The 25,639-nt window shown below is 41.2% G+C and overlaps 1 protein-coding gene across 1 annotated transcript in view; it reads left to right on the forward strand.

Moving 5' to 3' along the window:
• The window catches only part of LOC139210505 (calcium-activated potassium channel subunit alpha-1a), a 129,800-nt gene that overhangs the window by 98,445 nt on the left and 5,716 nt on the right, over positions 1–25,639 (forward strand). The window contains exons 20-28 of the mRNA XM_070840507.1: positions 5,921–5,953; positions 6,330–6,410; positions 10,428–10,521; positions 14,545–14,671; positions 15,955–16,179; positions 16,740–16,932; positions 20,364–20,477; positions 21,752–21,835; positions 23,668–23,798. Of these exons, the coding sequence (XP_070696608.1) occupies positions 5,921–5,953; positions 6,330–6,410; positions 10,428–10,521; positions 14,545–14,671; positions 15,955–16,179; positions 16,740–16,932; positions 20,364–20,477; positions 21,752–21,835; positions 23,668–23,798 (1,082 nt within the window). The remainder of the gene's footprint in view (positions 1–5,920; positions 5,954–6,329; positions 6,411–10,427; positions 10,522–14,544; positions 14,672–15,954; positions 16,180–16,739; positions 16,933–20,363; positions 20,478–21,751; positions 21,836–23,667; positions 23,799–25,639) is intronic.

Raw genomic sequence — 25,639 nt, forward strand, 5'->3', positions numbered from 1 at the left:
GAATCTTCTATTAGGAATGCCCTGAAATGGACACCTTGTAGTTCTAGGCCAGAATCTGGGTATTTGTGAAGTCAGAAGTGAAAAACATTGTCTGTGTGCGTGTGTCTTGTGTTTTCCATGACTCCCCCTTCATATGTCAATTATCTACATTGTAACATACATAAACTGTGGTTCAAATGCCCAAGCAAAATCTCTGAAGTTAAGAAATTTCAGCATGAAATTATAGCCTCACTGCACTTGTCTGCCATGCCCCCCCCAAACTGTTTCACTACTGTGAAACAGTTACCTCTATACCTCCCCTTGTTGCTGAGAGCAAAAGTACATTTTCTGCATGCTTATTGCATGCTCATAAGGCACATGTGCATGCTGCAGGATACAACAGTCCCTGGTGCCGTCATCCCCTGGGTAATAATCTACGTTTCCCATTCTTTCCCTGGTCAGAAACTGAACCATTACTTCATTCAAGATCTTATTTTATGTTGTAACTTGGAGTCAAAGATGCTGAAAGTGACTCTGTAAAGGTGCCACACAGTATTAGGCTGCTGTGTGTTTGCACCTTGGCAAAGAGGGAATGGGGACCAGGGACTGTTTCTGCCCAGAATCACAGCAATCTAGATGTGCTACTCTGGGGACTTTCACTCCTGCTTCCCTTGGGGTTCGGAGCTTCTCACACACACACACACATACACACACACACACACACACACACACACACACACACTCTCCCGCACAGTGTGTGCCTACTGTATTTTGGCTGCTGGCTGTCTTGTAGTTAAAGAGTTTATTGTTGTGTCAAATTACTTTTACATACGTGTTACCTGAACAAAAGCACCTAGTCTCCAACTTGCCATTTTTTAATGAAGCTGATAATTGAAAAACATCAGTCATATACTTGGATACAACAGTCATTATGGCACTGGTGTTGATCCGTATAAATATACAGCAGTAGTGACGATGCAGACTCACTTGTGGCTTATTAATAACAAATGACCTGCAATCATGGTAGCAGTAAGAATGGTAGCAGTAAAAGTTGGAAAATGTTATTTCCTCTTTCAAAAGTTACGTAGTCTCGCTTTAAATTGCAAAGAACGACAGAAATACTACTAACATGCACAAACTTTATTTAGACACACCATTTAAGCACACGAGAACATTTGAGTGAAGCTTTCCTTGGGGAGTGCAGCAGTGAAACTGTAGATTTGAATACACATTAGCATGGGCTGGCCATTCTAGCCAGTAGAATAGTGTGATGCCTTGGACAGAGCCGCTACAGCTGCATGATGGGATACAGGTACGTGATCCACTCCTTTAGCCAAATGGATAGAGGGTGTACAAATGTATGAAACATTGTATGAGGTTTGCTGCTGAAAACATTGCTCATGCCTCTCTTCCCTGAATGCCTCCCTTCCTCTCCCCTTTCTCCTCACCCTTTTGTCCCACTGTTATAGTTTTGCCTTTTGACTTGTTATAGCCTTAGCACACAGCTTGACCTCTCGAGACTGTATCAGTGTGAACTATGAATAATGCGCTGGCATGTGATTGTCATATTATTAAATCCTATTATTAATACTGTTATATTATAATGTGTCAGAACAAGACAAGACAATCGGTACATTCTCAGACATTTAAAAAAAGAAATGAATTGACTTGTTGAGACAAAAGTGTGTTTTTTAATAGCTCAAATTTCTTTTAATCTGTCAGTGGTTTGAGTGTGTTTATTCAGTTTGGGGCTCAAGTCTGTGGGAGCAGGTGTCTAAGGCTTGCACTTTCTGATGAAGTTACCTTCCGTCTTCCCCTGGATGAATTTTTTCTCCTTTTGCCATTAACCTGCTGCTTTTCCTCTCCTCTCATCCCAAAACATGACTGTAGCCAAGATGTCCGTCTACAAACGAATGAAACTGGCATGTTGTTTTGATTGCGGCCGTTCAGAGCAAGACTGCTCTTGCATGTCAGGCAGTGTACATAGTAACATGGACACCCTTCAGAGGGCCTACCCACTTTCCTCTGTCTCTGTTCATGATTGCGCAACCACTTTACGTGCCTGTAAGTTACACCGCCCAACACATGCTGTTACATGTCTGTGGTGTGTGCTCCGTGTATTGTACCATGCAGAGGTACCGTACGTACGTGTATGTGCGTCTATTATGTCGTCTATATGGTGTTATCTGTTCACTGTGACTCCATACTTTGGTGTAGTCGTGGCTTCCGTGGATTTATTTATTTTCGGAGCAATTATTACTTAAGATTCATTGGTTTTGTTTATTTCATCTATCTATCTATCTATCTATCTATCTATCTATCTATCTATCTATCTATCTATCTATCTATCTATCTATCTATCTATCTATCTATCTATCTATCTATCTATCTATCTATCTATCTATCTATCTATCTCCTTGATTTCATGTATTTATGGTTGAGTTTTCATCAGTACTTTTTTTGTTGTACATCAGTTACGTTTGACACTTTTTAGTTTTATTCCATGTGAGTGTAATCTGTGTGGTGGGTAAGTGGTGACGTGGCTCTGTGGTGCTGCTGTACTGTACAGTACTGTAGGTGTTAGACATGTGGCTACCGCATGCTGCATCAGTCATGCAGTTGTGTGATAATATCACTATTGGATTTGTGTTTTGAATTGTTTAAGGTAAGATGTTTGTTGATGCAAAAATGGAACGTATTATTTTATTAAGTTTTATGATGCAATTTAATGGTAATGGTTTATTAAATTGTTAAATGATGTCTTATATCTTTACTTTGAAGGTCCTTTCAGACCTCTGAGTTAACACTGTTTTCAGTTTGTACACTTTTTAGTTAAAGCAGCTTTGCCTTTGTTTCACTTCTTTTTTTTTTTTTACCTTTAACTTAACCTCGCTGAGCAACGGTGCAAAGTTTTTTGTTTCGCTTTAATGCTGAAGATAAGAGAAAATCACATCTGAAAGTGTTTCATGGATTTCCAACGGTCTTGCCAAGCCTGATAAATGAGGAGCAGTGCACAGATATTAAAGGATGTTTTCACTGGTGGCACTAATTCAGGAAAGGAAGGGTAACTATTAATATCCCAAGCAACTGAAAAGTGCTTTGACTCTTTCAAGTAGTTATTAAAGAAGAACACATACAATTTTGTCCAAATTTAACACTTTTTTGTACATTTAATTGTATAAAATGTTGGCCTCTGATAGCAGCTGTTGAAACTGTCTTAGGTTGTGTATCTCTCTTGCAGTCTAGAAACAGTCAGTCAGACACACAAACTGGAAGAAGGAAGGAGAATTAGAAAAATCTTTAAAAAGTGGTTGAGACAGAGGTTTTGTAAGGCAGGAAAGAAGACAAGAAGATAGACATGGAAAGAGGAGAGGATTAAAAAAAGGCAAAATGAAACCTATAAAATAGTGATGTTGGTGGATGTTGGATGTCTTGATAAAGAAAAGGTAGCAGGACGAAAGCTCATGGACGGCTCTTCTCCTTTCAATTTTCCTTTTGAGTGGATGGGAAATACTAAATTGTCTGTCAATTAGACATGGCAGCAGTAGGACTAGCTATCAAAGCCTTGGGTTCAGACATACAGATCTGATTTCCTTCTCAACATTCTCCCACCGTCTGCCGACTCAGCCTAGATTAGTGTCAAACATGCCATGATGAGTTTGGCTTGGCCTCTTGTAGTTCAGCCTGCGCTGATATCCCTCGGTACCAATTACTGGCCATTACATGGTTACTGATCTCACTTCTCCCTCAACCCCCTGTAGGATTTCAGGAAAGCCTCCTCTGTCTTAGATTTCTTTCCCTTTTTAACTCTGACTTTGTCTGAACAAAGTGAGTTTAGTGAAGGAGTGCATTGGGTTTTGTCAGTCTGGGATTGTTGGATTTCCTCTCTCCATTTCCTGTCTTTTTTCCACCAAACTGAGAGGGTAAGACATCTTTATCCATGATGACTTCATGCTCTTGTTCATCTGAACCAGATTTCTCTAGGCCGAGCACTTGGATAATTGATTCCTTGGATAGCACAGTCTCATTTAATGCACCCTGTGTTCTGATGGAGGCCACGTTCAGACCACACAGGCACCTTATTGGTGATGTAACCATAAACCTCTGTTTTCCTTTATGAATTTAAAGATTCAGTGTTTAATTAATAGCCATTTTTGATATGCACTCATTCACAGGGTTTAGTGAATAATGTGACATTTGGCAAAATAGATGAACTTTCGTGCATTGCACTAGTCATGCTTTGCTAGAGACCATATACACAGAAATAAAGATGAGACAGTAAGCCTGAGGTAGAGGCGGAACTGTTGCAGGTAAAGAGGCGGAAAGATTGGACAGAAGAGAGCAAAGGTGAGCAGTTTGTCCTCCTTGTGAGTAGTTAAAAATATACAGTTCAAAGAAAGTAGAAAGTGTAGGGGACAAAATAGTTTTCCCTCTTTTGTGGTTGTGTATGCTGAATCTTGTCTTCAGCAATTTAGGTTTTAAGTTATTACCTCAGAAGTTATACTGAGTGGTTCAGCTGAATCACAAGTTTATTTTTTATCCGTGTATTAGCTGCATATATCTTTGTTCGTGACCTGACCGTAATCACAGTTTTTCGGTGAGAAAAGCTTGAGACGTGATAGCTTTTATATAATGGAGAGGCTGGAGCCTCTATAAAGCCGGGTTATGGGCAGGGGTTGGAGACCCAGGGGCTCAGGAGATGCTTTCGGCTAGTCTGCGGCCTTCTGGGCTTGTGTGTGTGTGCGTGCATGTACACATTTTATGTGTGGGACAACATGCACTCGTATCTCTGTGTCTGTGCATGTGTGTGCATCTGCATCTCATTGCTGGGGACCTTATCTATCCTGACACGGAAATTATGTTTGCATTTTCATTTTCCCAGCCCTGCTGGTCCGTCACCAAACTTGCCCTGACAGCTCCTGTCCACCAGGCAGGCTTGGTCCCCCCTCACCCACCACCACCACCACCACCCTGCGTCCTATGCCGCCTCGCTATGCCCCAGATGCTAGCCAGTTAGTCTGCTGCTTCTGCGGTGCGGGCAGATTGCTAGAGACAGATGCCAGGGCCACTGTGGGTCCCTGGTTGAGGATATGTGTCATAGGCCAGCCCTGGGCCCTCACTGTGACCTTTACTGCTGGAAGAGACTCTGGGAAAGAGTGGGGAGTGTCAGCAGCTTAGAGCTCAGTTCAAGTGCCCACTGTAACAGCACTTCTGCTGGTACCAGTCTCAGTACCTCCTCAGTCAAGGTCATAAACTGTCATCTCCAGATAATTCATATTGCTGGCATAGGTAGAGACCTTTGTCATTTGTGCAAGAAATCTGGACCGCATCTAAAGATCATGTCACTTTACATTTGTGCTCTGTTAGCGCGGCTGTTTTGAGTAGTGGGTGTCTGCTGTCTATGTTTTGGGTGCCTACATACACTCAAGTGTATAGTTGCTGTCTTTGTTTCCCATGGTGGCTTTATTTGTTGTGTCAACAGACCTCACAATGTTCATCACACTTAAATGTAAAAATTCAGAAAGTCAAAAATGAAATGATTTTCTAAATTAGAAACATTACTTTGCTTAATCTACCACAGAAACTGTAACCTCAAATTTAGCTCTTTTGGAAAGTTTAATTAAATCAACCATTAGACCGTACTGTTAGATTGTACACTTTCTTGAAAGCATGGCTCACTCTGAGAATGGACAGTTCATTTCATTCACCTGTCTGCCGTTTTTGTGCCATCATTCCATACTTTAATCACCACCACCATTAGGTCTTTTCCATTATTTTGATTATTTACACCTTTTATACCTAATGCCCTTAATCATAGTTACATTTGATTGTATTTCCATCCACCACTCTTTGGTTGATGTCTCTATTTCCTAATGTGCCTGTTTCATTACATCCTTTCTCCCTCTGTGTGACCTGCCACTTGTCTTTGCATTCTCCTCAGCCAAATATAAGTATAATGGATATGTCAGATCACGTAAGTGTGTTTCTCTGTCCTTCTCCATTCTGCTCCAGCTCTGTGTTTTGACTGTAGACCCCTCAGTATGTCATATAGCATAGTTAGTATTGTTGCTTTAATATTTGTTTGTTGTCCCATAGTCCTTTATAATATACTGATGTTGTCTTATACAGAGACAAAGTAAACTCATAGTTTAACCAGTGTTAAATTCAATGTTTAACTCAGACGGACTGTTTATTCTAACTTATATATCATTAAATAGTTTCAACATATGTTGATGGGAAATTAAAGTAATAAGTTCCTGGTATTAATAGCAAATGAAAATAAATTATTTTGTGTTTGATAATACCATGTAGTTCCATTAAATATTCTTTTTGTATTGTGCTGCATTTAGCAGCAGATGGCGCTACAACACCAGGGAACAGTGGAAGTCAAAAAGAGGCTGGCGTTCGATTCAAAGCTGATTGCAATTTAGGTAAATCTTTGGTAAATAATTGTCAAATGCATTACTTTTTACTCTACTGGTTAAAAACAAATTATAGTTTTGAAATGCTTTTTGTCACCTCTTACATTTCATATGTATATTTTCATTTAATGTATTTGTTCTTATTAAGCATATTGATATTGAAGACATTTGTGTTTCCTTTTTGAAATAGTGACTTCCTCTTAGCAGAACTCCTGCAGGGAACTGCAGCAGTCATAATACCAGCTGTCTCCTTATATTCAACAGTAGCAAAACAACAATGCATGGCATAAAAAGCTTTTTCATGCAATGCAGATGAAAAACAAAGCTTGCTCATGCAGCAAACACTGTAAAGGCAAAGCCAGCTTAGCTCACATACAAAAGTAAACATTTTTACTTGTTATTCCTCTGCCTCATCATCCAGTTTACATTGGGTCACGGCGATCTGATACAGCTTGCATGCAGGACAGTAACATCATACGATTAGCATTTCAGGAAGGGACAGTTGCCGTCTGGGTTGTTCAGGATGCACAGTGGACCTGCCAAGGCGGGTGAGCGCTCTCTAACGCTGCACGTGTTTGACAAGGGCCAGATGAATCCAGGAGCTATCGGTGGCGCCCCGTAAATCAAGGAGGCAGCTGACGGCCGGGATAAACGTCTGTTTATCGCCCGGGGGCCACCCAAGCATGCTCTCTCCTCCAAACAACCAACCAACCAACCAACCACCCTTATACCAAACACAGGAAAAGGGCTCCACCTCTCACATTCAACTTTACAGTCCCTTCAATGCATACAAACATATGGATTGGCTCTACAGCCTAGGTCGGGTTGTGTGTGTGTGTGTGTGTGTGTGTGTGTGTGTGTGTGTGTGTGTGAGCGAGTCAGATGGCTGGGTGAACATTAGCTGTATGTGCTTGCACTTATTATTTATTCTCATATTAGACACAGCAGGTGTCACTGCACATACTATCAAAGTTACCGTAAAAATCAGCAGGTAAATGTTCTGTTTGAGAACAGGATGACTGCATTCTTTGTCTGAAATGAAACCACATTTTTATACATAATCCAAAATGAATCCTTTAAATGTTTAATAATGAAAGCTTTTGAATTAGTAATATTGTGAATTATTATAGTTTCATATTTTTTGAAATGAAAGTACTGTGCTACACATTATGCTTGAAATGACACAATATCTGATTGGATTTGACTGGCTTTAGCCGAGCCGTGTCTCTGCTTTTGTTCTACCAGAAAGTGTAGCACTACTGAGAAATAAAACTGAGAGCCTTCTTATTAATTCATGTTTGTCACAAATGCAAAGTAAATGTCTCTGTGAACGTTGCAGTCGGAGCGTGTGTCAAGTAGATGAGAGATGCTGAAGTTTCAACACCAGTTTTGGAAAAATGATAAATGATTACTGCCTTTTATGGCGTGAATTTTTGGCTTTCAAAAATTACTTAATCAAACTGAAATAAGAAAAAACTCTGTATTTTTTTTACAAAATCAAGCATTTGATCCTTGTGCAGTTTATTAACAAATATTTATTTCAAATTAAGTAATCTCTTATTTACCCATTGGTTTAACATCCTAAAAACATCTCTAAAATTTAAAACAAATGTAAAAAAAAAATTGTGAATTCTCTACAGTTGAAAACTACTGTATAGTTTAATTAATAACTAATTAATCAGCATCAACACATGCTTTCTCACACTTTTTATTCTCCATTGTTTGACAGTAATGGATGAAGTTAGACCGTCTTTTCAAAACCGATCGGTTAAAACCACCGGCTGCACCTCCTCCTCCATCACTTCAAATGCGTTCCTTCCCAACACCCTGCACCCTAACCAGGACCCCCTGGTCAAGCCGGGCACAATCAACATCCCCCTCGTTAATAACCGTAAAGGAAGTCTGCTCCCCATGGGGCCGGGACCTGGGCCTGACCCCTCGAAACTGCGCCTCAGTATCTCAGGTCCAGGAGACGTGATGGCCAGATCCCTAACTGAGAGTCGGCTGAACCGGGCCCGCAGTCTGCCGGTGAAATACCGCTACCACCCCAGTAATGCCATGCTGCTCAGTCACAGTAGGAACTGTAGGTTGCCCCCGTAGCGGGATGCATCAGCCAGTAACCCCGCCTGTCTCGTCCCTTCATTTTGTCTTGTTTGCTGCATGATGGTTCACTCTGCTGAAGAAGCTGCTGTTGTTACTCCTGCTGCTTTGCACGGATTTGCCTGCTAGTGCAGTGGCTGCTGCTGTCTACATTGGGGGACTTCCAAACTGAGGAGTGATAAAACATGTGCATTTAGAAGTGACACTAAAGAGCGGTTCATCAGCATTTCTTTTCAAAAATGTTGCAGACGTTGTGAGGTTACTGACCTCTGGTACCTGAAATAGAGACTTAAGTTTTTAATCAGTTACTGCAAAAGCTTTTGTTACCCAGGGGCTGGGAATAATTTGATTTCGTTGTTGTGGTTGTAAGTGAGAAGTGTTATGCTTTTACTGTTAACAAATTGAATTTAAAGCAGGAGAAGTCTGTCAAACAATATGGCAAGAAATGCATATTTTCTGATGTGGTATTTTCAAAGTACATTAGAGGGAGAATTATTTGTAAAGTGGGAAGTGCTTGTGATATTAGCTATTCCAAATGCCCAATTGCATAAAGGAAATGTCAGAGAATGACATTTTATTAGAAGGCAAAGTCATATTTCTTATCTTTTATTAGCAGAATTAGGTGACAGCCTAGGACGGGTGCTCAGACAATAATGAATTTCCACATGCTTGGAATAGTCACGGCTTGTGGGGTGCACATTGATTTGCGCTAATATCATGCTGTGTTATTGATTTCTAACCAAAGGACTAATACGGGTTTGAAGTGATGTTGCACTTGGCATTTGTGCTGGGAGAGTGCAGAGTGGATAAGAGTATCTGGGTGCCTGTCTGAAAGCTCTTGAAACTCACAGACAGTACTGTAGATCAGACTACTGTTAGCTTGACTGAAAACTTCAGACGACCGGGCCTGGCCTCAATCTGGCTGCTCTGTCTCGCCCTCTCTGTCTGACTGGGACTCAAGCAAAGTCGGGGAAAAAAGCAAAGTGTTTTTTTTTTCCCATTTTTTCAACACAGAAAAGCATAGTTGACAGGAAGCTGAGCTTAAATCTGATCAAGATAATCTTAAAAAATTGGTTATGGCTCAGCATCCGGCAAATGCTTAAAACCAAAGGGTCAAATACAAAAATTGACTCCTCAGTCTTACATGAATCATTTATTTTTCATTTCAACTTTTAAGACTAGTCCTGACCCTCTTCTACTGGAGGATGGTGTGTATTCGCTGCTTTTGATATTCATAGTCCACTAATTCATACCCTGTTAGAGTGCCCTTACTCCATGGTGTGTGTTGACTGCTAAGTGTCCTCTTGGCATGGAGGTAGACCTGTAGAAGAGCCAATGTGCGCTTTAGATAGAACATGCAATGAAGGTGGGGGTCAGACATTTTTAAAAAAAAACATAGAAACTACCCACTCAAAATCCATCTTCATAACTGTTATTTATCTCATTGTCATTGCTTTTGCCCGCGCCCCACTGACAATGACAGTCTGTACCATCACATGGCAATTAATGGTGTAGGTAAGCATGGTCACTCTGATGCAGACTGCTAGAGGTCCAACCACCTGCACAATTCAGCGGGTGTACTGAACAGACACAGTAGTGTATTACTGAAGGCCCTCCAAAAGTGCACCTTAGAAGAGCCAAAATATGGGAGTTTGGAATATTAGCCTTCCTTAACATTTTCAGGTCGTAAATTGGGTTTTTCTCCGTGGTTTTCTCCTGCCTTTCTCAGATTTACAATAACTAATGCATTCTCTCTATTCTTTTTTTTTTACAATTTGACACTGAGTTATTAATTTTCCTTTTCTTACGTTCAGTTTTTTTGTTTGCAATGATTGAATGATTGTTGGCTATTTTTTTTCATGTCAGGTCCAGCACACATTCCCCACCATCTGTTTCTATTCTGACACTCTGTGCATGTGTTTGCAGTCGAAGACGAGCATCCATCAACTCTCTCGCCCAAAAAAAAGCAGCGCAACGGAGGGATGCGAAACTCACCCAACTGCTCGCCCAAAATGATGAGGTAAGAGACACTGATTTTATTCTCCTTCCAGCCTTCAAACGGGGAGTGAGAGGAAGTCAGATACAGGGAAGAAGGGAGGGAGGGAGGGAGGAAGGAAGGGATGGAGGGATGTGTGAGAGATACTTCAGAGGCGGATGCTGCTGATGGTGAGATGGTGGGAGTTTGGATGGATGGGAGGGGGCAAATTAGCGGTGGCAGAAGAAGGAGGTAAGAAATTCTGTGAGAGAAAGAGAGAGGAGAAGTGCCCTGTTAGGCTCTGGCTGTTTAGGATGACATGCTGTCAGCTGTTAATGACAGAGCTGAAATAATATTTCTGTCATGAAAAGCGACTGTGAAGAGCCGTTTGAAAACTCCTCTGGCTTTAAAGTCCCAGCTGTCACCTCCTCCGGTCTGGTCCACATGTGCTCCTTAAACAATGCTGGCACTAATGACACCAGCAACCAATCAGAGGGACCTGCATGGTTACTTTGCCCTCAGGCTACTCTTCTATTGTGGGAACCCCTGTGAGTACTGTTTCTGGTACTTAAGGCCATATGTGAGATGTATCATCACAATCAAATATGAATTCAAATATTACCTTCCTTTTATCCTGTCCCGTGGAATTAAATTGCTGTTAATTGATTTTGAAAGATAAAAGGGGTAGGTTTTTGTACTCCTGTGGCTGCGAGGCGGGGTTAGCAACACGACAGTGTAGAAAATGCAGGGAGGCCGAGCTGTGTGGATTGGGACGGCAGGATAAAGGCATGGTGGAGAAGATCTAACAGGACAGAAACACTCATACAATGGCTACATTGCCCTGCTCTTACTGAGAGAAAGTGGTGTGGTCGTCATCTTTCCGACTTCAAAATGGGAAAATCTAAAAAGAGATCTGTGTAGTTTGTGTCACTGTTAGTGTTTACACAATGAAGCTGTGCTGCAGAGGAAACTTTTGCCTCTGAATTTTGTAGGGGAACCAAATATATCCAAATCAGTTTTTCTGTATGAAATTTAAATCCTCAAAAGCACAAACAAACACTCCAGTACACGTTTCATTTCTGCAAATAAGGATAATATACAAATCTAATATAAAATAGTTTGAATTTGTATCATTTAACTTCATGATCGTTATTTTCACTTGGTATATATTGTTTTTGGTTGTTATTGCACTGTAGTGTATTTTCCTAGTCGAGTTCTTTGTATGTTAGTCCTGCTAGCTTCCCTTAGGCAGAGTTCCTCGTACTGCACTGGCATGCCTATGTGATTTTGTCCAGTATACTTGTCGGCCTCCCCCTCAGTTCTCCACAAAACAAGCACTTAATAAGCCTTCACACTTGCTGAACCATTAGCCCAACACAGAGTCATACCCTTCAGTCTAGTTTGCAACAGAGCATCATTTTAGATGCCCTCGCTCAGAGGGAGAAAACTGGTACAAAAACAACTAGACATTGGCACATTTCCAGCTAACTGCTTGTTTAAAAGGCTGTTTAGTTTGCCTAACTTAAAGCACAAAACCTTTTCTTCTCTTCCTTTTCAGCTTAGGAGATGGTCCCTGTTTGCCATGTAATATATGCATCTTTGCTTTGATCTTACAGTGATAATAATTCTTGCAAGTTATTTACACAGTTTTGAAAACGCTTCAAAGCAGTGTCAAAGTTTTCTCCGCTTTAGGGGTGCTTCTGTATTCTGCTGGCTCTTGGGTACTGGGATGACAGGTCCTCTGTTATAGGTGTAGTTTTTTTTCCAAGTCTTAGCCCTCAGCAAAACATCAAATTACCCATCACAGTCCACAGCCTCCCTTCACAGCTGCCCCCGTCAACATATAACACCATATATATTAAACAGTTGTGCTTTACAAGGTGGATTTTATGCACAATGAAAAGTGATTGTTTGAGGTAGCCTAAGGGATACTTTATTCTAAAGCGAGGAGGGGGGGAACACAGTAGAGAGCTTGCAAGAGAGCGAGCATACGTATCAAGTATGGTTTTTACAGGACTAGCAGCCTGAAGGCCTTTGTAAATAAATAATGATCAACAGATTGGCTTTTGAAAAGCATGCCTTTGTCAGTTTGCATGATGGGGAAAATTTTCAAAGCAAGAGGCTGCCTTCGCAGTCTGCCAGAGAGGGATTGGGGGAGCACGCCCATCCCCAGCTTGTGACTGCAGAGTGATACACTGGAATAACTCAACTCTGTTTGAAATATATACAGAGGGAGGGGGTAAGAAAGAGAGGGGGTGAGACAGTGGAGTGAGACATGCTTTAAGGGAAATATTTGTCCTATATAAAAGTGCATCTGATAAAATACTGTATCTCTCCCAGGGAAAATATTTGCTTTGCAATCATATACACTGTAGTTACTTAGTGAATGTATTTTTAGTGGGGAAACTTGAAATATATATATACTTTGAATACAAATTAGATACAGAAAAGTACATATTTCAGGGATTTATTTAGAAATGAAGATCTATGTATTTTTGTAAATCCTAAGGGTGACATTTAATCGCACCCTAGCTGACCAAGTGGTAGCACGGCTGTGTTGGCATTAACACCATTCCCACAAACCTTTTTGACGGGTCATGACTGACGACATGCACCCAATCGCAGAAGATGTCACAGTATCATCCGCAGCTGATATCCCTTGGGCGTGGCACCGTGGCTCAGGCGTCATGTCTGCTCTCCCCGAGTCTTGTGGTAGGTTCAACCCGAGGCAGAGAGAAGGCAGACGGAGAAGGAGGTGTGTGGAGCCTGTGACAGGCTGCCAGTCACTCTGCTGACAGCTCTGTGAAAGATAGCTGTCTTAGCAGAGAGAGCTGGAGCGGCAGCCCGCCTGCATGCGCCAGTCAGCCCCTGTGTGGAGGCGAGCAGAGCTGAGCAGATTGAAGTGACGGGGGCTCTGTGGAGTTGATTGGCGCAACACGCGCCTCTGGATGAAAGATTCAGGCTGAGTGTAAAAACACTAAATGCTGTCAGTGTTATTATCACCTGCACTAACTGATAGAGGGAAGAGGGGGAAAAGAGGTGGAGAGAGAGGGTGGCTAATTGACAGCTTTTTTTTTTTTTTAACTTTTACTTTTCCTGAGATGCCATGCAACCCAAATGCAGGCTGAAGGAAAACGCAACATCAAAGCCTTGTCACTGAATGACAGTGTTGATAGAGGATAGACAGAGTGATACTGAGAGAGATGTATGTCAAGTTCTTGAGATGTTTTCTCCCATATTACTCAAATGTCTGTCTCTCTGCAGTTCCATGTTTTTGGAGTCTGAATAGTGATGTTTTAACCTAGGATTATTTAGGTTGAATTGTAAATAAATTACATTAGCATGGCTGCTAAACAAGCAATGCTTATTGAGGATTTTGGTTTTTCTTTTGCATTTTTTTCTGACACAGTATTTTGGATGGAATTTTCTGAATCGCCTTTAGACGAACTGTGAGAACACGTCTTGTAGGATAAGTGCAAGAACAAGAGAGGCAGTATAACAGGGCTGACAGGAGCCCTTTCATGGTCAGTGTTACACTGGATAAAACTCAGCAGCCCACTGCTGTGGATTAGCCTGTTTGGTTGTGACATGCTGTTGAAACATTAATGGCCATCAGTTGGGAAAGCAAAATGTGATTGGGCAAATTCCTGAAATATTTAAAGTGTGAGCCTGTTGGAGCTTTTACTATTTGCGCTGCATGGCGTCAGTAACTGGAAGAGAGGGTAAAAGCTGGTAATTGGCCTTGTGTTGTCATGCCATTCAGTCAGTAGCACTCAAGTCTTGCTGTTCTCTGCACCACTGCGAGCACCAGGGTCTTTGAATTTTCTGATGACTTGACATCAAGGACCGGAAGGAATGAAAGAATGATATGGTAGTTATGGGACCTATAGTATGCAGTGCAGTAGAAAGTTTTACACTCTGAGAATGGGATGTACTTTTAAAATGTTCTATGAATAGATGAACAGATCTCAAGAACCCCAGGTGGTCTTCTGTCTCTTTCATGTCATCACTACAAGGCTGCCGTCATTTCAAAAAATGTCCAACATAAATATTGTTGTGTTTTCTTAGTCGACACGACCCCCTTCTAATTCCTGGAAATGAACAAATCGAGAACATGGACATGAACGTGAAGAGGTATGACTCGACAGGGATGTTTCACTGGTGCCCATCAAAGGACATCGAAAAAGTCATCCTGGTGAGTGGGGCAAAGAACTGTGTAACTGCAAGCCTCTCAAATATAATAGCATAAGCAAAAAAAAAGAAGTTAAAGTAAGTATGTATAGGTGCAAAAGTATCCCCTCAATATTGAAGTAACACAATCACATACTAATATGTGTTGAAATTTCTCTCACTGCCTCTCTGTTGTTTCAAGGTGAGTTTATTGTTTTTTTTAATACATCCACCAAGGATCTCCAAACAGCATTTCAACACTCCACGCATGAGTTTGCTCGGGTGTTTTAATTAGGCAGTTTGTAAGCATTTGGGTTTGTTTGGACAGTGTTAATCCTGTCCAAATAAAATGTAGAATAGAAGGCAAAGCCCCCTATATAGTTGACATTTGGTTAATACCTCACTGACCCAGCTGCTATTAAAAAAGATTTAACTTGATTAACTAAATTTTCGCCTTGTTTGATGCGGCTGAAGGACTTTCCTATGTGAGGTGGATCACCAAAAAATGTTCAAGCCATAAGATTAGCTAAGCTGAAAGTGTCAGCCAGTTTACTCGTGGCTGTTTCATTTTACCACTATACCACTACATATCAATGCGCAGAGATACATTTTAGTTTCAAACCAACTGGTATCATAGCACTGTTTAGTTTACTTAACCTACACCCAAACTTGCAGATGAATGCACATCAAGCTGGTGCGACAGGCGACAGATCTTGAAAGCAGGGCATTGCATTGTTCTTTTTCAACATGAATTTCACACAATAGCGGAGCTTTGTTTATTTATACCCCTTTGATTTAAGGCATCGTCCCAGCCATATATACTGTCTGTCCCTAAAATCTTACAAACTGCATTTTCAGCCTGATTGAATCAGCTGTCCTTTGAAAAAGACCACATGTTTTGCTGTTGTTTTTGTTCTGTAAAATTCCTTTTTCTGTTTATCCGATAAACTGCTTATAAACAGAATAGTGGTTAACCAAATCTTTGTTTGTTTGTTGTATAACCATTAAAGTGTGTACGGAGAATGATTATTATTAATTAATGATGGACTATATTACATATATATATAATTAAACTAATGCTTGGTTAACAAAGTATTTAATGTGGGTTTCTAACAGTTTATAGCAGACTTTTTAAACACTGCTTAAACTAGAATTTGTAACCTCATGCACATGAACTAGTTTTCTGTTAACAACACCCATTTCTATTCTCTAACTCTGTGTTTCTCTTCCCGTCTACTCTGTCTGCACTCCTCCTCATTCCTTTCTGTCTGCTCTTCTCCCCCTTCCCTGTATGCCTCTGTTCTGCAGACCCGGAGTGAAGCCTCCATGACAGTGCTGAGCGGCCATGTGGTGGTCTGTATATTTGGGGATGTCACGTCCGCTTTAGTGGGGCTGCGAAACTTGGTGATGCCTTTAAGAGCCAGCAACTTCCATTACCATGAGCTTAAGCCTATTGTTTTTGTTGGCTCACTGGATTACCTGCGGAGAGAGTGGGAGACTTTACACAACTTCCCTAAGGTCTCCATCTTACCTGTGAGTGTACCAGTTCACCGCCACAGGAGACACATTTAAACCAGAAACTCTGTCCATCTAACGAGGCACTGACATTTTGAGTTACATGCACATTGAAATCCTGAGAGGGATTGTCAGTTTGATTTGATCACATATTACTCAATTGAATGATCACTCCATGAGAGTGTAGTCAACCGCCCTCACCCAGAGCAGTGACACATCCTGCATATCCAAAACCGAGTTTATGTGTGTTGCAGCTGCAGTGCCCATCACAGATGGTGTGGCTTGCTGCCTTAGAGCTTGTTAGGCCTGGCTTGACTGATGATCAGAGAAGAATCCCAAACACAGCCCTCAGCAGAAGCTAGCCTTTAGATTAGTCCATGTCTCTGATTCTCCAATGCCCAGTTAGATCAGTGGAATGTCATCGCCTCAAAACAAGAATACTTGTTAACTAATTTCCCAAAGCCCCACTCCGCTCACTCCTTAAATTTGTTTTTCTCTCCCCTATGTCTGTCTGTTCTCTGCGTTTTGCTTTCTCTGACACTGTCTTGCTCTTTCTCTCTGTTCTCTTCACCCTGAAGGGTACACCATTAAGTCGGGCAGATTTAAGGGCTGTCAACATCAACCTCTGCGACATGTGCGTAATACTGTCAGCCAATCAGAACAATATCGAAGATGCCTCACTGCAGGATAAGGAATGCATCTTGGCATCACTCAACATCAAATCTATGCAGTTTGATGACAGCATCGGGGTCTTACAGGCTAATTCCCAAGGTAAGGAGCGTCCTATTAGACTCCATGTACACTGCTGCCCAAAGGGGACAGGTTGTGGCAAGGAGGAAAGGCAGCAGTCAAAGATAGAAAAAGAGAGGAAAAGATTTGGGGTGGGATGAGAGGGCCACACAGGAGGGGTGGATTTAGTTTGTCAAGCACAGAATCTCCAAAGTGCTCACAACTGAAATGCTCTACAAGCTTGTAAGTGGCATCTACTGTATAAACAGACTTTACTGTAACTCCTGAAGAAGTGTGCACACAAAACATTGTGCTGTTTGCTAGTCTTTGAAGAGTGTTTAATCCACATCATTTTCTGATGATTTCAGTCTTGTCCCTGGTAATGACATGCTGCTAAACCTCCTTGATAATATTTTTTAATGATGTAATCAACATGACTGTGTCATTTGATGTTGTTCCCCGTGATCTGGTGTCTGGCAGATTGTCTGGAACAGATTGTTGATGTTTGGAGACAAACACACGAACCTGGCATCCCATCAGGCCTCATCATCATTAAGCAGCTAGTACAAATCACCAGGCAGGCCAATTCAGCTGCTCCTCATTAGTCACAACAAAACAGCGACACATGCACGCACACACCTTTTTCGTTCGAGTGCATGTGCACGTGTGTTTGCGCACATAACACACACACACACACATTCACGCCAATGCAATCTATTCACACACGTCCACAAACAGGTAATCCTCAGTTTATGATTAGCCCAAAAGGCATGGCATGCCTTGAGCTCAGTACTATTTAGTGCCATCCCACTGACTGCTGTAAATACAAATCAAAGCTGAAGGTCCAAGAGGCCATTATTTTTTAGTGCAGAGCACTTCCACATGTTTTAGGAGAATGCCAATGCTGTTATTTCTCCAGCCTTGAGTGAGTGATGTGCTGTCGATAGTGGTGCTACAGAGGAACAATAAGCAGGGGTAAATCTTAGAGCATGCCGCTCTGGGGAGCAGTGTTCACAGAAAGCCACCTCAATATGGAAGCCCACTAGCCTATATCCTCTCCCAGGGTCGATGGATGGAGCCTATTGTCATAAATAATTGGGTCTTACATCAACCACCCATTTCAGTGATAAATACTTCACTTTAGAAAACACATACACACAGCAGCAAGACATGCAATCATGCATACACAAGGAAACACACGCTCAAACCCAGACACTGCTATTGTATCATAGGTATTGCTTTGGGGATTCCTTCCTCCTAGCGATGCTCCCACACTGTCTGTGGAATTTAAAACAAGAAGGTGCAAATGAATAAGTAAACATGCGCTTTCCTGGGGGAGAGCTTCTCACGGCTGGTGTAGCATGTACTCAACCACAGAGCGTAGCTGTGCCCGGGGGGCTACAGAGATAAGGGGGTATGTAACCCAGATCTCACTTGTCTATTGTACATTGTAGCTGAACAGACAAGGCCTTAGCCTCAGCCAGGAGAGGAGACATTGTGTTTGATCAGACTGGTTTTAAACTTTGGCCTCTTTATCAATAAGGATGTCATGCTTAATTGTAAAAAATGTAATATAACAGGTGTGTACGGGTTATTTAAACTATTAGAAAAAAAAATCAAATAATTACATTTCCTCAATGAAGAGGAATGATATTGATAATAAAAATCTTAATAGCATAAAGGTTTCATAGTATACAGGTGTGCTTCATTATTGAATATTACTGAATGTCGATGAAATTAAATTTACTTTTCGAAAATGACTATGATCAGGGAGATAAAGACATTTTAGCTGCTCTGATTGTGCAGTACTCTACATTGTTGTCTGTTTTAGGAGGACATACAGCTCTCTGTTTGGAGCTCACCCGCTCACAGAGCAACTTTGGAGCTGTTTGTAACCTAACAGGTTTTGAAAGCAGCTCAGCAGTAGGCCTCATGTACCCCTGTTCTCACCAACAATCACTTTCCACTGTACGCACTGCGGAAGCTGCTCTTCTACAGCTCCGTGCTGTCTTCATGTTCACTATCATACAATAAGAGCAGTGTTTTAGAGGCAGTTTCCAAAAACTTGCTGTCACTCTCCAGTGGAGTAAACATCACCCTTTATGGACATCGACAAAATGATGTTCGCACTGTCTGAGCTCCTGCTCCCTGTTTGACTCATAGTGTCAAACCTCTGCTATTTCCAAGTTCAATAATTGGTATAACAAGAGTTATGATTATCCATGCTTCAGTTCAGTGTGTGCTTCCTGCTGTGTATTAAACTATTTGGTGTCTTTTCTGTTGCAAAGGTCTGAGAGATCTCTTTTGTAATGTAAGCAGCTCATTGAGTTTCTTGACAGTAAAGGCACACACACACACGTAGAGAATTTGCAATCCTTTTAAAACTTTGTGACCTGAATATATTCCCTGCATTATGTTTCCTTGGTGGTGGCACTATAAGCTGGCATTTTGCTGTAGTCAGCACTAAATGATGGATGTCAAAACACAGTTGATGCATTATGCATATAGCATTACAGATTTAAGGTGTTTACTTGTCACTTTGAGGAAATGCAAAAATGTGAAGTCATGTGAATTCATACTCCTGTCACTTGCACTTGTATTTCATGGTTCTCAGCCGCGCCATTTCCGATAAAAGGTTTTCAGGATCCACTTCACCAATTTTATTGTAACAAAATGAACAACATATAAAATTTATGTCTGCCCGTTGATGGAAGGATGTGAATGCTAAATATGTCTTAGCTGACCCCTAAAAGCCTCGTATCTGTATTGCAATTTTTAGGTGGGTGCCTTGTTCACTTTGGCTTTGCCTCAATCTTCCTTTTTTTTTCTGTCAATCCACACATTTGAATGACAAGGCGCACATGAGCAACTTCATGCTGAGTGAGCTGACATGCACTATGTATAATGGTATTGATACAGAGTTCCAGGTCACGTCCTCATGCATATGATACACCAGAACTAAAGCACTTATGAGACATGCAGGTTTTTGCTTGGACTGTATTTTTCTGGGAAAAAATGCCCTGCAAAGCCAAAACACAGTTACTACATAAAAAAAAGGACCTAAAGTTAATTAGCTGAAAAATGTATTATACTGACTTCAATATAAATATTAATAGTAGAGCAGACAGAAATACAGAACAGTTATAAGTTTATTTTCTTAAACAAATTGATTAAATGGACAGGAAAGCTGAAAGACATTAGTTTGTTTGTAGATGTTTGTGTTTTCCACTGACATTCTCTGAAGATTAGCCAAAGGCATAGTGCAGTATCTGTATTTTGTAAGTGTTACTTTATGTTGATTCTGCGTCAATGATTTTTGGGGTAAAATAATGAGGCTAAAAAGGCAAAAGAAGGCATTACAAACTTTCTATTTACACTTTGTGACCAGCCTGAAAACTTTGAAACCTCACTGCTTCTGTTGCCACCATGTTATGTTATTTGCTAATTGCTGCAAATCTGGATGTGTTGTTCAGGTTTCACGCCTCCTGGAATGGACAGGTCATCTCCAGACAGCAGTCCAGTACATGGCTTCGTGCGTCAGGCTTCCGTCACCACCGGATCCAACATCCCCATCATCACAGAACTAGGTAAAGCCACCCACCTCAAATGCAAATGTTGCATGCCATACCCAGGAACGTCAGATCAACTCATTATTCATTTTCAGGCACATAGAGCTGATAATTCAAGACTTACATCATGCTGCTGCCAAAAGTTCCAACTCATTCAAGTTCAAATGGACTTGGAGGAATGCGTGTTGTGGAATTTTTGTTCACTTTCATGGTGTCTATAGCTTTGCCCAACTCAAGTTCATGTTCGTATGTGAATTATTGGATCTGGCTAGCTGTTCGGTGATAATTTTAGCTGTATGGACTGGAAATGTGGACTACTGTAACTTGATGATGTCAGACAGGCATTTTTGGGGCTATAGCTACGTCTCCTGCAATTTGTCCACTAATGCACAAGAGAAACTCAGCCTGATGGAAAGGGTGAGAGAGGGAGAAAAGGAATGAGAGTGAACAGGTAGAGAAAAAAAAGTGCCTTGGTTGCAAAATGGGTCCATTTATTAATAACAATGGCAGTGGCTGTATTCCCACTGGTGGTGGGGACTCATGAAACTTTCAGATCTCTGAGGGGCCTTCTAAAGCAGTAGAGACTGGCTACTCTGTCTCCCCTGACCCAATTAGGGAGCAATGGAGCATGAGGCCAGCTAAGAAAAGGCCAGAAAAAGAAAGGAGCCACCTAATGTTACTTGTAACCGGGCCAGCCATTACCTGCAGAGAGGCTCTCCCATTAGACTGCCGACTGCATACGTAATCATCAAAACTAGATGCTATCCATGTTGGAGTCATTGGTTTCTGTTCTGGTCTGAAATGCTAGACACTCCAGAGTTGTGCCTCTGCTTGCTTGTAGCTAATGAATTTCACAGCTACAGCAACGCTAGATGTGATAACATTTTCCTTCAGGAAAGGAAGAAGTAAGAGCATGCAGAGGAGAGAGTGGCTGCACGTCTCACTGCAACCATAGACTGTAATTATAATGTCATATGTTCAGTTTATAGTGCCAGGAGCAGATTAAAGTCAAGTTCAAACATAAAAACTCGCATCTGAGTTGTATGATCAATTTTGTTTTCTTGACATGTAAAGTAGGTGTGCTTATGGATAAGACCATGTTTATCCCTTTCATTGTCCATCCAGGGTGCTTTACTTTTAGATACCGGACAACCATGACTGTCTTTAGAGTAATTCCCAAATTGACACGAGTAGCCTGACACAACAACAAAATGCCTTTATTGCAGTCTTTGAAACTGTTTCAGTAATAACACCATTTCTCCCCCTCCCTGCACTGTCTCATCACCCATTAGCTAAACCTGGCAAACTACTGCCATTGGTTTCACTCAGTCAGGAAAAAAAAAGTGGAACCAACATACAAATGATAACAGAGCTGGGTAAGCCGAGCCTTTGTCCTCTGCTGCCGTTCGTTCCCTCGCTCCGCCGCTCTGCTCCTCATCAGCTTGTCTTGATTTATCTGGCTGCAGTCAAGGCCCTCACTGCTCCCATGGCTTCACTTTGAACACATTTTTATTCTTCGTTCTGGTTGAAATTGACTGTCTTGTTCTGGCCCCTTTTTAATGATTTTTTTTCTCTTTTTGGGGTATTTTTTTCCTCCAGTTGCGTTTGCAGAGCATCACTAGGCTTTTGATCATGCTCGGTCTGTCCTTGTGGCTGTTTTCATTGCAACACCCCTCTGCCCCTCAACCCCCTTCCTCCCCAAACACATACACACAGACACGCATACATCTACACCCCCGCCCCCCTTCCAATTCACTCCTTTGGCCCAGGCCTGTTTGCATCAGCCCCTTGTCTCTTTGACTGACATTTCTGTTCCACAGCACACAGGAAGCCTGGAAGAAATCAGATATCAAAAACAAAAAAACTCAAGATCAAACCATCTTTTAAGTTGTTTATTTATTTTTAAAATTTATTTTCCAGTTTCTTTTTTTTCCTCTTCCAGACCATTTCTCTAAAGCTCAGATATCAGAAGAATCAAACAAAAAACTTAGTAAGGCTGGTTCATAGATCCTTCACTGCCCACTGCCGCCATGATTACAGTCTAAGGAAGAAGGCGTTCACGTATGCCACACATAAGAGACAAAAAAATATCCTTGTTATTTGAGTTTTGGGTTACCGCTGTGCCATCCAGTTCATTTAGGAGACATGATTTATTATTAATGATGGGATAAAAAAAGTGTGTTTTTACCTGGCTTTAATTTGACTTTCAGGCCGCAGGTAAATATTTGAGATGTGTATCTCTAAAGGTGATGATGTGACAAACACATTCATCAAGGGAAACTCGTCAAAAAACATAGCATGGATTTATAAGTGCATGATTTTCTCATGTGACAAAGTAGCCATTGTTGAAGTCCTACTTTTGACCATATCAAATGGATACATTGAGGAATAAGTACATGTTGTTTTTGTGATATTTTATTCTTTAGTCCGCCTACACAGTCCACAGACTGGTCACTGTCTCTTGACTGAGAATTCATCTGTTTGTGTGTGATACAATATATACAATATAATCCATAAGTAGTTTTGTATTGCAGAAATTAAGAAAAGATGAAGTTACAGTGGCCACCAAGGTGCTAATAGATGTCAGAATAGATGGAAGTTTGATTTATTATTGAGGACTTCTACAATGGTTATCGCTGTGTATGCATAATATACTTAAATATTTTCTCCTGAAGTGGTGGTTTGTCAGAATGTATGAAATGCACCCCTGCATGTGATATACGGTAGATTTAATATTCAGAATGCTAAATAATTTGTCAGAATGTCCAAAACACTTTTTTCACCATCCAAACAATTACACAGTACATGGATAGAAAAATAAATGGCAGATAACATGTTTATTTTTAGCCTGTCTGAAAAGCTAATTCAGTGCAACAGTGTGTCAGAGTCAATCATAAACATGCCAATTGTTTGGAGAAGGAATAAAGTTCCTGTTTAATCTTGTAGTTAAAATATGTGTAGAAGCAAAATATAATGTGCAGTTGATGTTGCATTATATTACAAGCTCAAACCCCGGAGCAATACCTATATACCTGAGACTTTTCTTCTACATCACCATGATATAGCCAAATCTTTTTAATTGTAACTTAACATAAACAAAAATAAAATCTCTATCACAGAACTCTCAGGTGTGTTGGTGTCTGTGTGCGTGTGTGTTTGGCACCTCTTGACAGTGCCTGTCGCTAACTCCCTCCCTCCCCTCTCTCAGTGAACGACTCAAATGTTCAGTTCCTGGACCAAGATGATGACGATGACCCAGACACAGAGCTGTACCTCACTCAGCCCTTCGCCTGCGGCACCGCCTTTGCTGTCAGTGTACTCGACTCCCTGATGAGCGCGGTGAGTCCTCAAACACACGGTAACCTCACTGTGTTGGAGTTTTATTATTATTATTATTATTATTCAAAATCAGTCATTTTATAATTCTGTTTTCCTGATTATTTGGATGCTATGACAGAGCTGTCTTCAGTATTTCACTCTAAGAATGTTTAGAGAAGTTTCACACAAAGCACATGGAGATGCTTTACCCACTGGCTGACAGTTGCATGTTGTTGCACTGGTCAGAAACTTCAGGATGAGGGAAAGAGGTGAGCAGCTTTCAAAGTGAGTCCGAGCGAGGATGGACTTGAGAAGACTTTAGATGGTAGTATCCATAGAATGTAGTGAATTAAATTCTTAAACTGATGGCAACAAAAGAAAACAATCTTTTTTTTTGAGACGCATCAATAGTTACCATTGAACTACACATCTACAGTTTCTTCAGCTGGTGTAAATTAAAAATTGGCCTCCAGTAGAGAGAAATAGGGTAACCTTAGCAATGAGGTTCACTAGATGCACGGTTTTGGCATTTCAAGTAGGCAGAAGTTGGTAAATGAAATGGTACAGTGCATTCATCACACATGTCGACTGCTCCACTGACATCGAATGGGAAATATTTGGCATCACTCCTCATCTTAAGTATTATGAATTCAACTTTCAAGAGCCTTATTAGATGCTTTAACAAAGTAAGTGTTGAAGGTTAGCGTAATGGTGATGACATAAGCTTGGCTGTAACAGGCCAAAGAAACACTCTTTCATCCTTTGACAATGTCATAGCTGCACTTGAAATAAGATAAAGGAGGAGGTTAGAGAAAAAAAAAAAAAAAAAAATCCTCCCTCCGCCTCCTCTCATGAACAACAGTGGCTTTCCCTTTGGTGCTGTGATGGCTTAATTCCAGCAGCCCTCTCGGTGAGTGAGGGGTTAGAGGGGCGTGCAGAGCCGAGCTGAGCAGGGAGTAGAGCCGGCGTCAGCTGTAGTCTGGCACTGGTCAGAGGTGAAGTCAGCTAATGGACAGTGCTCATCCATCATGAGGCTCCGCAGGCCTGTCAGGGGCCCGGGGAGAGGAGCTGCCACTCTGGCCCGGCTGCCGAGTGACATCGGCTGTCTTCACACGCAGCAAAAGCAGGTCCTGATCGGCTTGAAGGACAAGAGAACCTGACACCCGCAGAGAACAGTCAAATCGTTGTTTCAGAAGCGGACATCACACAGTGTAGAGCAGTGCTCTTCAGGGAAGGAACAGTGATGAGTAGAAGTACCTGCTTTATTTGTTATGTTATCAAAATGTCATTGATTGACTATGTCTCTCAAATTTGATACATTTATGTTATTAAACTTTAACCATGAAGGGATAACTAAGGGGTCATTCACTATTATTATTATTATTATATTTTATTATTATTTGCATTACTATTTACAGTTGTCATGCAGATTTATTTAGTATTTTTAAAAGATCTGTCTCCTGAGATTGCTGCCTTCATATGTAAAAAATTGATGGAAAAAGACATTTAAAAGTTGCAAGCTGGTTTAGGAACAGCACCCAGCGATGAGCGATGGCCTCGTTAAGGCAAGTGCGGTCAGCAGAAGTCATCAGTGGAGGAGAATTACCCAAGGTTGATGACAAAAGCGAGAGAAATTGGTAGGAATACAGAACGTTCGCTTCTTCTTGCCATCAAACGCTACTGCAGCCTGAGGACGATGTGTGGAGGCAGACAGATTAAAGCCTGAGCAAATAAACTCAAAAGTATGTGCATGGCTACAGACAACTAGAGGTACATGTAAATAGTATTTTGGTGATTTTGAAGCTGCAGCTATCATGGGAACGGTGCGCAAGGCAGAAAGTCCTCTGTAGTGTTGCACAGTC

Source organism: Pempheris klunzingeri, chromosome 12, assembly GCF_042242105.1.
Source record: "Pempheris klunzingeri isolate RE-2024b chromosome 12, fPemKlu1.hap1, whole genome shotgun sequence".
Taxonomy (NCBI): domain Eukaryota; kingdom Metazoa; phylum Chordata; class Actinopteri; order Acropomatiformes; family Pempheridae; genus Pempheris; species Pempheris klunzingeri.